Below are 12,760 nucleotides of genomic sequence, written 5' to 3'. Positions count from 1 at the left end.
ATCTTTAACCCACTGAGCTGGGCCAGAGATCGAGCCCCTGCAACCTCATGGATACTAGTCAGATTCATTTGCGCTGCACCACAACGGGAACTCCCTGTTAGGGAGCTTTAAATGAGAAGAAAATATTATGTATTTACGCACTTAAAGGTGTCCCTTGTCGCTCTAGCCATTCGCCGCCCCCCCCCGCCTCCCCCAACCATGACACCCACCAAGCTTTCCACTGGCTGCAGAGCTTGCCTCCTGCAGAGTGTCATTAGGCTGGAGTAGGATGCGGCCTTTTCAGATTGGATTCTTCCTCTTCGCGATCGCATAGGAAAGGGAGTGTTTGGTTTTATGAGAAACAGCCAGACCATCTTCCACGGGGGCTGCCCCATCCAGCATCCTCACCAGCCCGGGGCAAGCGTCCCTGTGTCCCCACACCCTGAGGTTGGCGGGCTTTCGTTCGGTACCGAGCCTCGGCCGCAGCGTCTTCTCACACGCGTGGTTTCTGACGACGCGCCTGACGCCGCTCCTGCTCCTCCAGCTCACGGCGCGGCTGTGTCAGCAGCTGCAGCAAGTCACAGCGCGCCTCGTCTTCATGTCATGTCGTGTGTCCCTGCCGTGAGTTCACGGAGCTCCTTGGAGCTGAGAGTTTAGAGTTGTCGTCAAATTTGGAAATACTTGGGTCATTGTTTTTCTGTCTTTCTCTTCAGAAACGTGCGTTACCTGGCCTTGGGCAGCTTGACCGGAGCTCTTTTTATTCGGATGGGAAGGGGAGCGCTTTCTTCTCTCCCTTAGCTTTTAGCGTTTATTAATTTTCTCCAGTGTCTGCTCTCTCTGTGGTCACACCGAGTCTTTTTTTTCTTTCCAGATCCTGTTTTCACCTCTCAAAGTTCAACTTGAACCCTTTTTTTTAATTGAAGTGGAGTCGATCTGCTCCGCTGTGTCTACTGCGCTGCAGCAGAGTGACTCGGTCTGCGAGCGTGTTTTCACGTTCTCTTCCATTGTTGTTTACCACAGGATGTTGAGTACAGGCCCCTCTGCTGAACGGTAGGACCTTGTCGCTTGTCGTTCTGTAGAGAAAAGCTCGGCGTCAGCAGGTGGGCCGTTGGTTTCTGTGCTCGGCACGTTCGGTCTTTCCTTTAGCTCTTTGCCAGGTGTGGTGACATGAAAACACCTGCTGTGGTGTCCTTGGCCCACTGGCTCCAACATCGGTGTCGTTTCTGGGTTGGTTTCCATGGTTCATTCCTCATTGTCGATTGTTTCTCCCTGTTTCTTTGCATGTCCTTTGTTTTTATTGGATGCCAAATATTACAGAGTTAACTTTGGTGGATGCTGGCTGTTTTTTCATTCCTATAAATATTTTTGAGCTTCGTTAAGGTGCTTTAAAAAAGCTTCCTCCTTTTTGGACTTACTTTGCAGACTGTTAGGTGGGGTCCAGCCGTGCTTGACCTGGGACCACTTACCCCTCCAGGTCCCATAGCGTGGGCAGCTGGCCTGGAGCTGCAGCCCCTGTTTCTTCCCCAGGGGTCTGCCCGCACATGTCAGCACACGGGGCTGCCGTGCCCCGGGCCGCTCTCCCTGGGCTGTCGGGTCTGCGTCTTGGATGCAGACCTTGGCCGTGGGCAGTGACTGGGCCTGGTTGGTCTCCTCCTCCGAGGTCTGGGCGCTGTTGCACGTGGACGATGACTCCAGTCCTGCTGCTGCGTCTTGACCGGAGGCAGGGGCCCAGCTTACGGGGGATCGACCCTCAGCGTGGCATCCTGGCTCGGCTCCGCGTGTTGTGTGTGACGCAGGCTCCCCTGTGTTGTGTGTGACGCAGGCCAACATCGCCGAGGTGGAGGTCGCCATCCCTGCCCGGCTGCACAACGCCCTCATCGGCACCAAGGGCCGGCTCATCCGCTCCATCATGGAGGAGTGCGGCGGCGTCCACATCCACTTCCCCGTGGAAGGCTCCGGGAGCGACACCGTGGTCATCAGGGGCCCTTCCTCCGACGTGGAGAAGGCCCGCAAGCAGCTCCTGCACCTGGCGGAGGAGAAGGTGAGCACCGCGGGGAGGGCCGTCGTGCACCTGCTGCTGCCGCAGGGCCTTTCGGGGCCGGGCGCCCACGGGCTCGGCCTAGAAAATCCGCCCTTGGGTTTGTCGCTTGGGTTGTTCCCTCGCGTGTGCAGGAGATCTTGGCAGGGAGCTGGGAGGTGTGGTGAGCACGCATCCGTGTGACCCGCGCTGAGATCAAGGTCATGTGACCAGGGTTCCCGTGACCCTCTTCAGACCCGCCTGTTTCTGGAGTCTGCCCACTTCAGCTAGACACAGGGCCAGGGGCCTCTGGGGAGTCCTTAGCTTTGTGCTTTTCGAAATTGCTCTGGCTGCTCTAGATCCCGCGCCCTTCCACATGCATTTTGGGACCAGCTGGTCAATTTCCAGAGGCAAAAATCCTACAGGATTTTGACTGGGCTTATGGGAATCTAAAGACGGATTGGGGAGAATTGCTGTCTTGGCAGTTTCGAACCTCCGGTCCCCGTCGCTTCCGTTGTTGAAGGCTTTGATTTTTCATCAGCGTTGTGTAGCTTTTAGCGTGAACACCTCGTTCACGTTTTGTTTGGCGTCTGTCTGTTTTGGTTGGTGATGGTGTGACAAATGGTACTGTTTTAGGCGTTTGGGCTTTCAGCTATTGCGGCGAGCATCTGCTCCAAAGCTCGCTTGTTCGCACCAGGGTGGTCTGTGGGTCCTTGTGACGCTGGGATGTGGAGCACACCGTCTGCGGATGGGCAGTTGCATCACTCTCTGACCGTCCGTCCGTCCGCCCGCCCGTGCGCCTTGTTGGCTGTGTGGCCCTACGGTGGAAAGCAGCCAGGCTGCGAGCAGGCGGCCTTGCCTGTTGGTGGCTCCGGGGAGCGTCCTCGGCCCTTTGCGTGTGCGGCAAGCCGTGGGCCTCGAGCAGTGCCTTTCTCGGGTTGAGGAAGTGCCTTCTTGTCCGGCTTTGCGGAGAGCTTCTGTCAGGAGTGGGTTTTAGAGTGGTCCCTTGACTGGCTCACCTGGGTTTTCCTTTGCTAGAGGAGGTTAGATTGGTGTACTGTGCACGCAGCCCTGCGTTTCCGAGGCGAATCCCACGTGGTTTGGATGTATTGTCTGTGTCGCGTTGCTAGGTTGGGCTCCCCTAACTCGCAGCTTTTTCAAGTGCTGCGCTGTGAGCGTCAGCAGTGTCTTGTGAAGGCTGCGCTTAAAGGTAGGAGAATTGATTCAGTTCACCCTGCAGCACGCTGGCAACTTCCATGCCCTCCGACCGCTCCTGTTCGGGGGCCCGGTGTCTAAACAAGAGGCGGGCGGGGGGCACACCGAGTGGGTTTGTCAGCCGTGGGCGGGGCGCCGCGGGCATCTCAGGGAGGCCACCGAGCGGGGCGCGGGTGGCCCTGGGCCTCTCCAGGCCTGAGGCTGTGGGTGCACACACCCTGCTTGCTTGACAGGCCTGAGGGCGCCCGTTCCTGGGGGCTGTGTGTGCCCAGGGCTGCCTGCTGGGCGGGTGCAGCCCCAGGCCACCCCCGCCTCGGCCCCTCTGCCGGTGCGGCTGGAGTGCAGCCTGCGCACGTTTGGTCGCTACCGCCGTTCCCTCTTCCGTGTCTCTGAGCTCGGAGGGGAACGCAGAAGTGTCTGGGGTCCGTGTGTGCAGCCTCGCTTAGAGGGGCGGTGACAGTGTGTCCCCGTGGTCCCCATCCGCCTGCTCCGGGGCCGGGCCGCTGCCCTCAGGCCGCCGTACGCGGGGTTCGTTTCTGCAGCAAACCAAGAGCTTCACCGTCGACATCCGAGCCAAGCCGGAATACCACAAGTTCCTCATCGGCAAAGGGGGCGGCAAAATCCGCAAGGTGCGCGACAGCACCGGGGCCCGCATCATCTTCCCCGCCGCCGAGGACAAGGACCAGGACCTGATCACCATCATAGGCAGGGAGGACGCCGTCCGGGAGGCCCAGCGGGAGCTGGAGGCCCTGATCCAGAACCTGGTGAGGCCTGGTGGGGGCGGGGCCGACACGGCGGCGCCCGTGGCGCCCGCAGCGGCAGGCTCACGCTCCTCCCGTCTTGTCGCCGCAGGACAACGTGGTTGAGGACTTCATGCTGGTGGACCCCAGGCACCACCGTCACTTTGTCATCCGACGAGGCCAGGTCCTGCGGGAGATCGCGGAGGAGTACGGCGGGGTGATGGTTAGCTTCCCCCGCTCCGGCACGCAGAGCGACAGAGTCACCCTGAAGGGGGCCAAGGACTGCGTGGAGGCGGCCAAGAAGCGCATTCAGGAGATCATCGAGGACCTGGTAGGCGCCCGGGGCGGGCGGGGGCCGCCTCTGCGTCCCTCCCACAGGCAGGCCAGCTGGCAGCCCCGCATGGCCTCTCCGCAGGTGCCAGGCTCTGGCTCGGAGCCTCCGTCCCGCCTGCCCTCCCCCCGGAGAAGCCGGGTGGAAGCTCCTCGGGCTTTCTGGACCAGTCCCCATAGCCTCGCCCTCGTGGAGTCAGCCCAGCCTCCAGTTGCCACCTGGCTAATGATGCCACCTGTGGGGGTGGCACCTAGCAGCCCCTCACGCGTGTGGCCCAGGGGGCCCTCCAGTAGAGAAGTGGGGTGTTGGTAGGTCCCAGCTGGTAGCCAGCGTCAGTGCCTTCTGTGCTGTGGTTTGAGGGCACCTCTCAGAAAGCAGCCTCCCCTTTGCCCCCGCCCAGCTCTGGGTTCGCCTCCGCAGCGGGGGCGGGGGGAAGTGGCTGGGAAGGCTGGGATGTGGATTTGACCTTGCCACCGTGTCCCCCCAGGAAGCCCAGGTGACCATAGAGTGCGCCATTCCCCAGAAGTTCCATCGCTCGGTCATGGGCCCCAAAGGTTCCAGAATCCAGCAGATAACTCGCGACCATAACGTTCAGATTAAATTCCCAGACAGAGAGGAGAACCCAGGTGGGTGTGTGCCTGGCCCGCACCTGGGGAGGGGGGTGCGGGCAGCTGGCGGGTGTCACAGTGAAGCCCCTTCCTTCGCAGTGCTGCACCACGGGTGTCCAGCTGTCCTGGGGGCTCCCAGAGGCCCAGGTCCCTCCCTGGTCCCTAGAAGGTGGGCTGTGTTGGCTGCCTCCAGGGGGACAAGGTGCCCTTCAAGTGTTCTAGGGATTCTAAGCTGCTGCCCGGCCTCTGAGTGCCCATGTGATGGGCTCTGTTCACAGCAGCAGCTTCTCTCTGCCCGCCTGTCTGCCCCGTGAGGCTTGTCCCCTGTGAGGTGGCCACTGAGCCACTGGAGGGTGTCCTGCTTATCACCTTGTGCTGGTGCCTCTGGGGGTGGGGTGGGGTAGCCCGTGGTCAGGGAGGATGTGTGCTGGGACAGGGATCCAGCTAGTGTCTCAGGCCTGCGCTGGAACGAGGAGGGCCTCCCCCATTCTGCTGCCCTGTGCCCTGCACTCGGAGCCCTGTCTTCTCTGGAGCTTGTCCTGTCCCCTGAGAGTAGAAAACTAGTTAGATCACTTTTGTCACATTTATGCCTCACACTTGAATGTGTGCTTTCCAATCTTGAAACAATTCCACATTCAAGAAGGGTCGCACAGAACAGTGTGAAGACGTAGGCAAATTTGTGTTCTCACCCACCCCGTGAAAACAAGACCCAGCTGCAAGGTGCCCACAGGAAAGTGACTTTGAATATAAGATAGATGTGCATGAAAGGTGAGTGGACGGGCCAGGTACGTCACGCTGACAGGAAGCACGAGACAGCAAGGCCTGCTCTTTCGATTGCAAGCAGAGCCGACCGCAAAGCAAGGCAAGGTGTCGCAAAGAGACCTTTGGTAGCTTAGGTTGGGGGAGCAGTGCGGTCCTGCCGTGCAGCACAGGGGACGCTCTGCAGTCTCCGGGGTGGACCACGGTGGACGAGAACATGCGAAAGAACGTACACACGCCTCTGACTGAGTACTTTGTGGCGCAGCAGGAATTGGCCTCACGTCATAAATCACCCGTACTTTATTTATTACTTCTTCTTAGGGCTGCATTTGCAGCATGCAGAAGTTCCCGGGCTAGGGGTCGAGTCGGGGCTCCATCCGTGCTTTAATTTAAAAAGAGGAAAGGCGTTCCTGTCGCGGCTCGGCGGCAACAAGCCTGGCGGGTATCCGAGAGGACGTGGGTTCAATCCCTGGCCTCGCCCAGGCGGTTAAGGATCCGGTATTGCCGTGAGCTGTGGTGTAGGCTGGCAGCTGCAGCTCTGATTCCACCCCTAGGCTGGGAACTTCCACAGGCTGCGGGCACGGCCCTAAAAAGATTTTAAAAAGGACAAAAGCAGCCTGAGAGCTGACCTCCCCCCTCACCTCAGGCCAGGGTCATGGGTCGTGGTGCCCTAGGCTGTTGTGTCCAGCGCTCACGCTCGCCTGGTGCTTGGGCACGTGTGAGCTGCGAGCCTAGGGCGTCCTGGGCTGGCGCCCCCCCGCAGGTCGAGCTGCCCCTCTCTCTCCCTCAGCGCACGGCACGGAGCCAGCCGTCCAGGAGAACGGCGACGACCCCGGGGAGGGGAGAGACGGGAAGGAGGCCGAGCCCGGCTCCCCCAGGAGATGCGACATCATCACCATCTCCGGCCGGAAGGAGAAGTGCGAGGCCGCCAAGGAGGCCCTTGAGGTGCGTCGGAGGCTCTGCTCCCTGGGGGTCGGGGCGGGGGGGCACCTGTCCCCTCAGCCCTGCACCCTGAGGGCCTTGGCTGGCACTGCAGGGCTGGCGGGTCTCAGACTCCCCCTCGGTGCTGTGCCGCTGACGGTGACGGGACCTGGTCCGTGTACGTACTGAGCGCCACCCACGGGGGTGCTGTCCTCAGCACGGCCCCGCCAGAGCAGACGAAGACGGCCGAGAAAGGGGTCTGTCCCGTGTCGAGTGGCGGGAAGTGCTGTGGGGAGAGCAGGTGGCAGGGTGGAGGGTGTGGCCGAGGCTGGAGTGGGGACTGGGAGGAGCCGGTGGTCCCATGGCTGTGAGACGCTGCCGCCAGGGCGGCCTCCACACCCGGCCCTGTGTTTTCTGCCGAGTCAGGCGGAGGCAGCCTCCGTCCGGCGGAACAGTACGAAGCGTATAGAGAGCACTGGCTCTCACAGGGCTAACCCGCCGCTCCCCGCAGGCCCTGGTTCCCGTCACCATTGAGGTGGAGGTGCCCCTTGACCTTCACCGGTACATCATCGGCCAGAAGGGGAGCGGGATCCGCAGGATGATGGACGAGTTTGAGGTGGGCTTCGTGGGCCCTGCCCCCGCCGGCCCTCCCTAGGGACAGGCTTCCCCCACCCTCCCGGTCCGAGCCCGCCGTCGTGTCCCTGGCCAAAGTGACGGGCGGGCGCTGACCACGGCTCGCCAACCCCCACGGGCGGGCAGGTAGACCCGAGCCCGTGCTGCGGGCCCCGGTGAGCACCAGCCTGTCCCCCACAGGTGAATATTCACGTCCCGGCCCCCGAGCTGCAGTCAGGCGTCATCGCCATCACGGGCCTGGCTGCCAACCTGGACCGGGCCAAGGCTGGGCTGCTGGAGCGGGTGAAGGAGCTGCAGGCGGAGCAGGAAGACCGGGTGAGCGCCTGCGGGCCACCTCCTTGACCACACGTGGGAGGTGCCAGACCTGCTGAGGTGTCCAGCGCCTGGGCTGCTCCTCGTCTGGTGACATCAGGTGGCGGGAGACAGAGCCAGGTGGCCCCACTGAGTAGCCAGCGTCCAGAGGTCTTGGGGGCTGGGGGGCTTTAATGGGAAGCGGCGGTGGGGACAGGGCCATCCGTTCTCTTTAAGGTAATGGTGACATGGTTGGGACTTCAAGTTGATGGCTATTTAGGTAAATCTGCAGACACTGGCGATACCTCCAGCCTCCCAGGAAAAATCCAGCTGGGGGCCTGGGAGCTGTTGCCAGCAGAGGCCCCGCGTGTGACCGTGCGGTCCTGGGGGCGCCAGAGGGCTCCGCCGTCCAAGCCTCTCTGTGGCGCCGGCGCTTGGAGGACTGCAGGGGCAGTGGTTCCGGGAACCCGGGGCCCGTTACTGATGCTGGGGGATAACGGGGTCCTCGCCCGGGGACCTTCCTGGGGTCTGGCGATGGGGCAGGGCCCATGGACCTCGCCAGTCGCTGGCTCAGGCCGGCCGCAGGCTCGGAGGTCCGTCCTCCCACCAAGGCCGAGCTGAGCGCCTGGCCGGGCACGTCCCGCAGCATCTGTGCTCCGTTGCGCTGGCTCTCGGGCCCCGGCTCCCAAAGCCCCGGAGCGGTGTTGTCCTTACGCTCCTGTCTCCGGTCTCCGTTGCGCAGTTAGGGGAGCGGCCCGGCCTGGGGCCCCCCGCCCACAACCTCAGCCCTCTTCTGAGGACCTGTGCCCTTGGCGGGAGGGGGCACAGAGGCTGTTCTGGCTCCAGAGCTGACGACGGGTGTGCTCGGGGCGCGCGCCATGCTGGAGGCCGAGACGGAGGCGGCGCCCTCCCCTCGCCTCGCGCTCACCGGTCTCGTCTGCAGGCTTTGCGGAGCTTCAAGCTGAGCGTCACCGTTGACCCCAAGTACCACCCCAAGATCATCGGGCGGAAGGGGGCGGTGATCACCCAGATCCGCCTGGAGCACGACGTCAACATCCAGTTTCCTGATAAGGACGATGGGAGCCAGGTACGGACGGGCACCGGGCACAGGGGCGCCAGGCCCGGGGACGGCGACCAGGCACTCAGGGGGTGCCCAGGCGGGCAGGTCCCTGCGGATCTGAGTGTGGTTGGGGTCTGGGCCCCACTCCGGCCCAGGCCACCCGCGTGAGGTTTCCTGGACCCGTCTGTCGCCCTGAGGACCTGGGGCGCTGTCCCGCAGCCCTGCCTCTGGGTCCCCACCCTCTCGGACCCAGGTCCGGTGGGGGCCACCTCCCCGCCCGGCCTTGCGTAAGCGGAGCTGGTCTCTGCCTGGTCTTCTGCTGGCCCAGGTGCCGGGCAGTGAGTCACTGGAACCTTCTGGCCAGCATATCCCACAAGCCTCTGCCCGTGCCTGGGCTTCGTGGCGGGCCGCCTGCTGAACCTGCCTCCCTCCCCAGCCTCTTAGCGCTGGCCTCCGTCCTGGCCTCCTCTCTGCTCCCTGCTCTGACCCTCACTCACCCTCGCCAGGGGCTTTCTTTGCAGTGCTGCCCCATGGCACATGGAGGTCCCAGGCCAGGAATCAGATCTGAGCCACAGTTGTGACCTGTATAGCAGCTGTAGCAATGCCAGGCCCTTAACCCTCTCTCTGCCACAGCGGGAACTCCTACTGTGCCTGTTAGGTACTTCTGCTTATAAAACTGTCCTCCTGGAGTTCCCGTTGTGGTTCCGAGGTAGCAAACCCGACTCATATCCCTTAGAATGTGGGTTCGATCCCCGGCTTCCTTCAGTGGGTTATGGATCTGGCGTTGCCACGAGCTGTGGTGTAACTGGCAGCGTTGCTGTGGCTGTGGTGTCTGCAGGCACCTGTAGCTCTGACTCAGCCGCTGGCCCGAGAACGTCCAACCCCGCAGGTACGGCCCTAAAAAGCAAAAAGTAACAATGATGGAATTGCCCTCCTTCATTTTTCACTTTTTTGATCTTCTTGATCTTGAATTTAGCTTTTGAATTTCTTGCCTTCGCTACATTTTTTTTCCCTCCATTTTTCCACAGAAGCATCAATGTTTTAGGTACCGGTTAGCATTTAGACTGTTGTAGTTCACTTCCACGGGCTACGTGGGGTCGAGTGGTGGTGTCTTCTTCATCCACAGCTCTTCCTGTGAGACTCGTGCGTCACTTGCAGTCTGTCTGTGGCTGTTGTGTAGTTGGTGGGCGAGGGAAGTTTCTGGGCTTCCCGCTGTCTGCCTTTGCTTCACCAGGGCAGGGGCCCCTGGCCGCTGTCCTGGTGTGACCTGGAGTTCTGCGAGTTTCCGTTCTTGTCCTCTGGTCCTTTCCGCCGCGCCACGTTCTCTCCGCGTGGGCATCATCATTTTCCCAGCCGAGGAACGCGGCTTGAGGCCGTCCTTCCTGGCGTCCTCCCGCCCTGAGTGACCGTTTGCTCTGCCCGTCCCGAGGGGCCTGGCGCGTTCCCCTGAGGGGTGGGGCAGAGCTGCGGGCCCACGGGGGGCGTCCCTGGAGCGGGCCGCCTGTGTGTCTGTGCGTCCCCGGGGAGGCGGGAGGGTGGGCGGCGCTCCCCGTGTTCCTCTCCACCCCGTCTCTGCCGAGCGGGGCGCTTTGCCCGGCAAGGCGAGCCGAGCAGCCCACTGCTGGCGTCCGCCCGCCGGACCGCGTCCCCTGCGTGGGGCCGGGCAGGAACCCCTCTGCCGACCCAGCCCTGCTTTCGCAGCCGCAGGACCACATCACCATCACGGGCTACGAGAAGAACACCGAGGCCGCCCGGGACGCCATCCTCAAGATCGTGGGGGAGCTCGAGCAGATGGTTTCTGAGGACGTGCCGCTCGACCACCGCGTCCACGCCCGCATCATCGGTGCCCGCGGCAAAGCCATCCGCAAGATCATGGATGAGTTCAAGGTGAGGCCGCAGCAGCCCGCCAGGCTGGTCGAGGGGCCGTGGGGCTTCCGCCTGGGCTCCGCGCGCACTCGGCTCCAGACGGGGAGCCGTGGGGTCGGCCGGGGTCGCAGCGGCTGTGCCTGTTCCTTCCAGGTGGACATTCGCTTCCCGCAGAGCGGGGCCCCCGACCCCAACTGCGTCACCGTGACGGGGCTGCCGGAGAACGTGGAGGAAGCCATCGACCACATCCTCAACCTGGAGGAGGAATACGTGAGTCCCGGGGGCGCCGGGGGCCGGGGTGGGGGCGGGCGGGGCAGGGCCCCCGCGGCAAACTGACGCCCGCCCACCCGCCTGCCCACGCCCACAGCTGGCCGACGTGGTGGACACCGAGGCGCTGCAGCTGTACATGAAGCCCCCGGCCCACGAGGAGGCCAAGGCGCCGTCCAGGGGCTTCGTGGTGCGGGACGCCCCCTGGACCGCCAGCAGCAGCGAGAAGGTGAGCCTCTGCCGCCGTCCTGGGCTCGCCTCGCCCGGGCGCGTGCGGGCGGCGCCTCCCTAAAGCGGCCCTCTCCCCGCAGGCCCCCGACATGAGCAGCTCGGAGGAGTTCCCCAGCTTCGGGGCTCAGGTGGCCCCCAAGACCCTCCCCTGGGGCCCCAAGCGATAATGCTCGACAAGCAGAAACCTCTCCAGCCTGCTGACCTGAACCCGCCACACGATGGTCCGTCTCAATCCGACCCAGCGGCTGGACCCTCCGCAAATTCTTGACGCCCCTTCCCCGAGGTCTCACAGCGAAGCCGGCGTGGCCCGCGCCCTGGCGGCCGGGTCTCAGGCCTGGCCGCCCCCGGCACAGGCTCTGCTCCCGACCTCTGTGCTGGGGCGGCGGCCGCACGAGCCCCGCGGAGGCCCGCGTCATCCACCCGGCCTGCCCCGGCTCCGGCCTCCCCGGGAGAGCGCTGCAGCTGCGGCCGCGTCCACTTCCTGTGTCACGACCTCAGGAAATAAATGTCCTTGACTTTCTAAAAGCCAAAACGTCTGCCCTCTTCCTTTCCCAGCTCCCGCTGCCCCCGCTGCCCCCGCCTCTGGTCCTGAGCCTCCTTCCAGCTGCCGTGAGGCCCACCTGCCCAGGCCCCAGGGTGGGGAGGGAGGCCTGGTCGCGCTGGGCGGCCGCGGAGCCACAGGCACCAGGAGGCCAGAAGGGAGAGCCGGGTCTCAGACGGGCCTGGCTCAGCCCTGCCTGGTCTCATCGCCCAGACGAAGGGCCAACGGGGGCGGGAAGGGCCTCTGCTCTACTTCAGCCGGCGGCCGCGTCTCCCCAGCACTCGGGCCTTTCCCTGGGCCTGGGGGCTGGGGGGCCGCGCCCTCCCTCACCCACGGGTGGCCGGTGGCCAGTGCGCCAGTCCACAGCAGGGAGTGCACGTGCCACCCCGGCCGCCCTCTGCCGCTTGCTCAGGAGGCAGGCTGGCTGGTCCTGGGTAGAGAGAGGCTGGCAGCCTGGACCAGGCGCCCGGTGCTCCCGGGCAGGAGGCCGGGGCGGGGGGGGGAGCTCATCCCAGGGGCTGGGCCCCAGGCCTTGGGGAGTCGGGGTGAGGGCAAGGTGGGGCCCTGGCAGCAGAGACACCTGTGTCGTGTGGCGTGGAAACCAAGGACAGGCCCTCAGCTCTGGCCGTCTGGGTCCCTGTCTCTGCACCGCGAGTGACTGGGCCACTCTCCAGTTCTCAGTATCACCCAGGTACCAACTTCCCAGAGAAGCCGCCTTGTGCCCTGGGCGCCCACGCCCCACCCTTCGGGGTTTCTCATGCTCAGAAAAGAGCTTGGAGGCCTTCAGCTCTGCAGCTCCGGAGTGGGACCGAGACTCGCTGACCCCGAGCCTGACTGCGGCTGCCTCTGCAAGGGCCCGGGAGCCCCAGCAGCCTTACGTGTGCCCGTGTGTAGGCCCCATAAACGGGGTAGAAGGAAAGGGCGTTGCTTCCGCTCAGCGGGCCGGGCCGCCCCGAACTGGGTAGAGTTGACGAGAGAGAAAGACGCCCTCTTCCTCGTGCACGAGTCCCGAGCCTTCCCTGCGCCTGCCCACACCTGCTCCTCCCTCTGTCTCTTCTGCAGCATCCAGCCCTGCCCGTTGCCCAAGGGAAATGTTTAATTCTCACAATAGGTTTTGCACATGTGCACTTATTGCTAAATGTCATAAACGCAGGCTCCCCTTCCTGAGCCGTTTGGGGTCCCGCTCACCGTCGCTGGGTGTCGTTAAGCATCCCGAGATGACTGTGCCCGGGGCCTGTCTCCTGCGGCCTCCGCCGCTGCGGGCAGGGCCCTGGCGGGACCGGCGTGCGTGTCCGTTCCCT

General features: G+C 63.7%; 1 protein-coding gene across 25 annotated transcripts in view; it reads left to right on the top strand.

The window, feature by feature from the left end:
• HDLBP (high density lipoprotein binding protein) overlaps positions 1-11,450 on the top strand; it is a 67,569-nt gene extending 56,119 nt beyond the window's left edge. For all 25 annotated transcript variants that reach the window (XM_021075261.2, XM_085000795.1, XM_021075257.2 and 22 more), the window contains 12 exons: positions 1,802-2,020; positions 3,754-3,975; positions 4,064-4,282; positions 4,770-4,908; positions 6,440-6,594; positions 7,082-7,186; positions 7,384-7,518; positions 8,438-8,581; positions 10,256-10,441; positions 10,574-10,690; positions 10,788-10,916; positions 10,999-11,450. In XM_021075261.2, the coding sequence (XP_020930920.1) occupies positions 1,802-2,020; positions 3,754-3,975; positions 4,064-4,282; positions 4,770-4,908; positions 6,440-6,594; positions 7,082-7,186; positions 7,384-7,518; positions 8,438-8,581; positions 10,256-10,441; positions 10,574-10,690; positions 10,788-10,916; positions 10,999-11,085 (1,857 nt within the window). In that variant the 3' untranslated portion in view covers positions 11,086-11,450. The remainder of the gene's footprint in view (positions 1-1,801; positions 2,021-3,753; positions 3,976-4,063; positions 4,283-4,769; positions 4,909-6,439; positions 6,595-7,081; positions 7,187-7,383; positions 7,519-8,437; positions 8,582-10,255; positions 10,442-10,573; positions 10,691-10,787; positions 10,917-10,998) is intronic.
• The last annotated feature ends 1,310 nt before the right edge of the window (positions 11,451-12,760 follow it).

This window comes from Sus scrofa, chromosome 15 (assembly GCF_054392235.1).
Source record: "Sus scrofa isolate SSC_HxYL_T2T_F1_AM1 chromosome 15, Sscrofa_HxYL_maternal_Yorkshire_Landrace_v2.0, whole genome shotgun sequence".
In the NCBI taxonomy this organism is placed as follows: Eukaryota; Metazoa; Chordata; class Mammalia; order Artiodactyla; family Suidae; genus Sus; species Sus scrofa.
The sequence above is the reverse complement of the archived record's forward strand: the minus strand, read 5'-3'. Positions and strand labels throughout refer to the sequence as shown.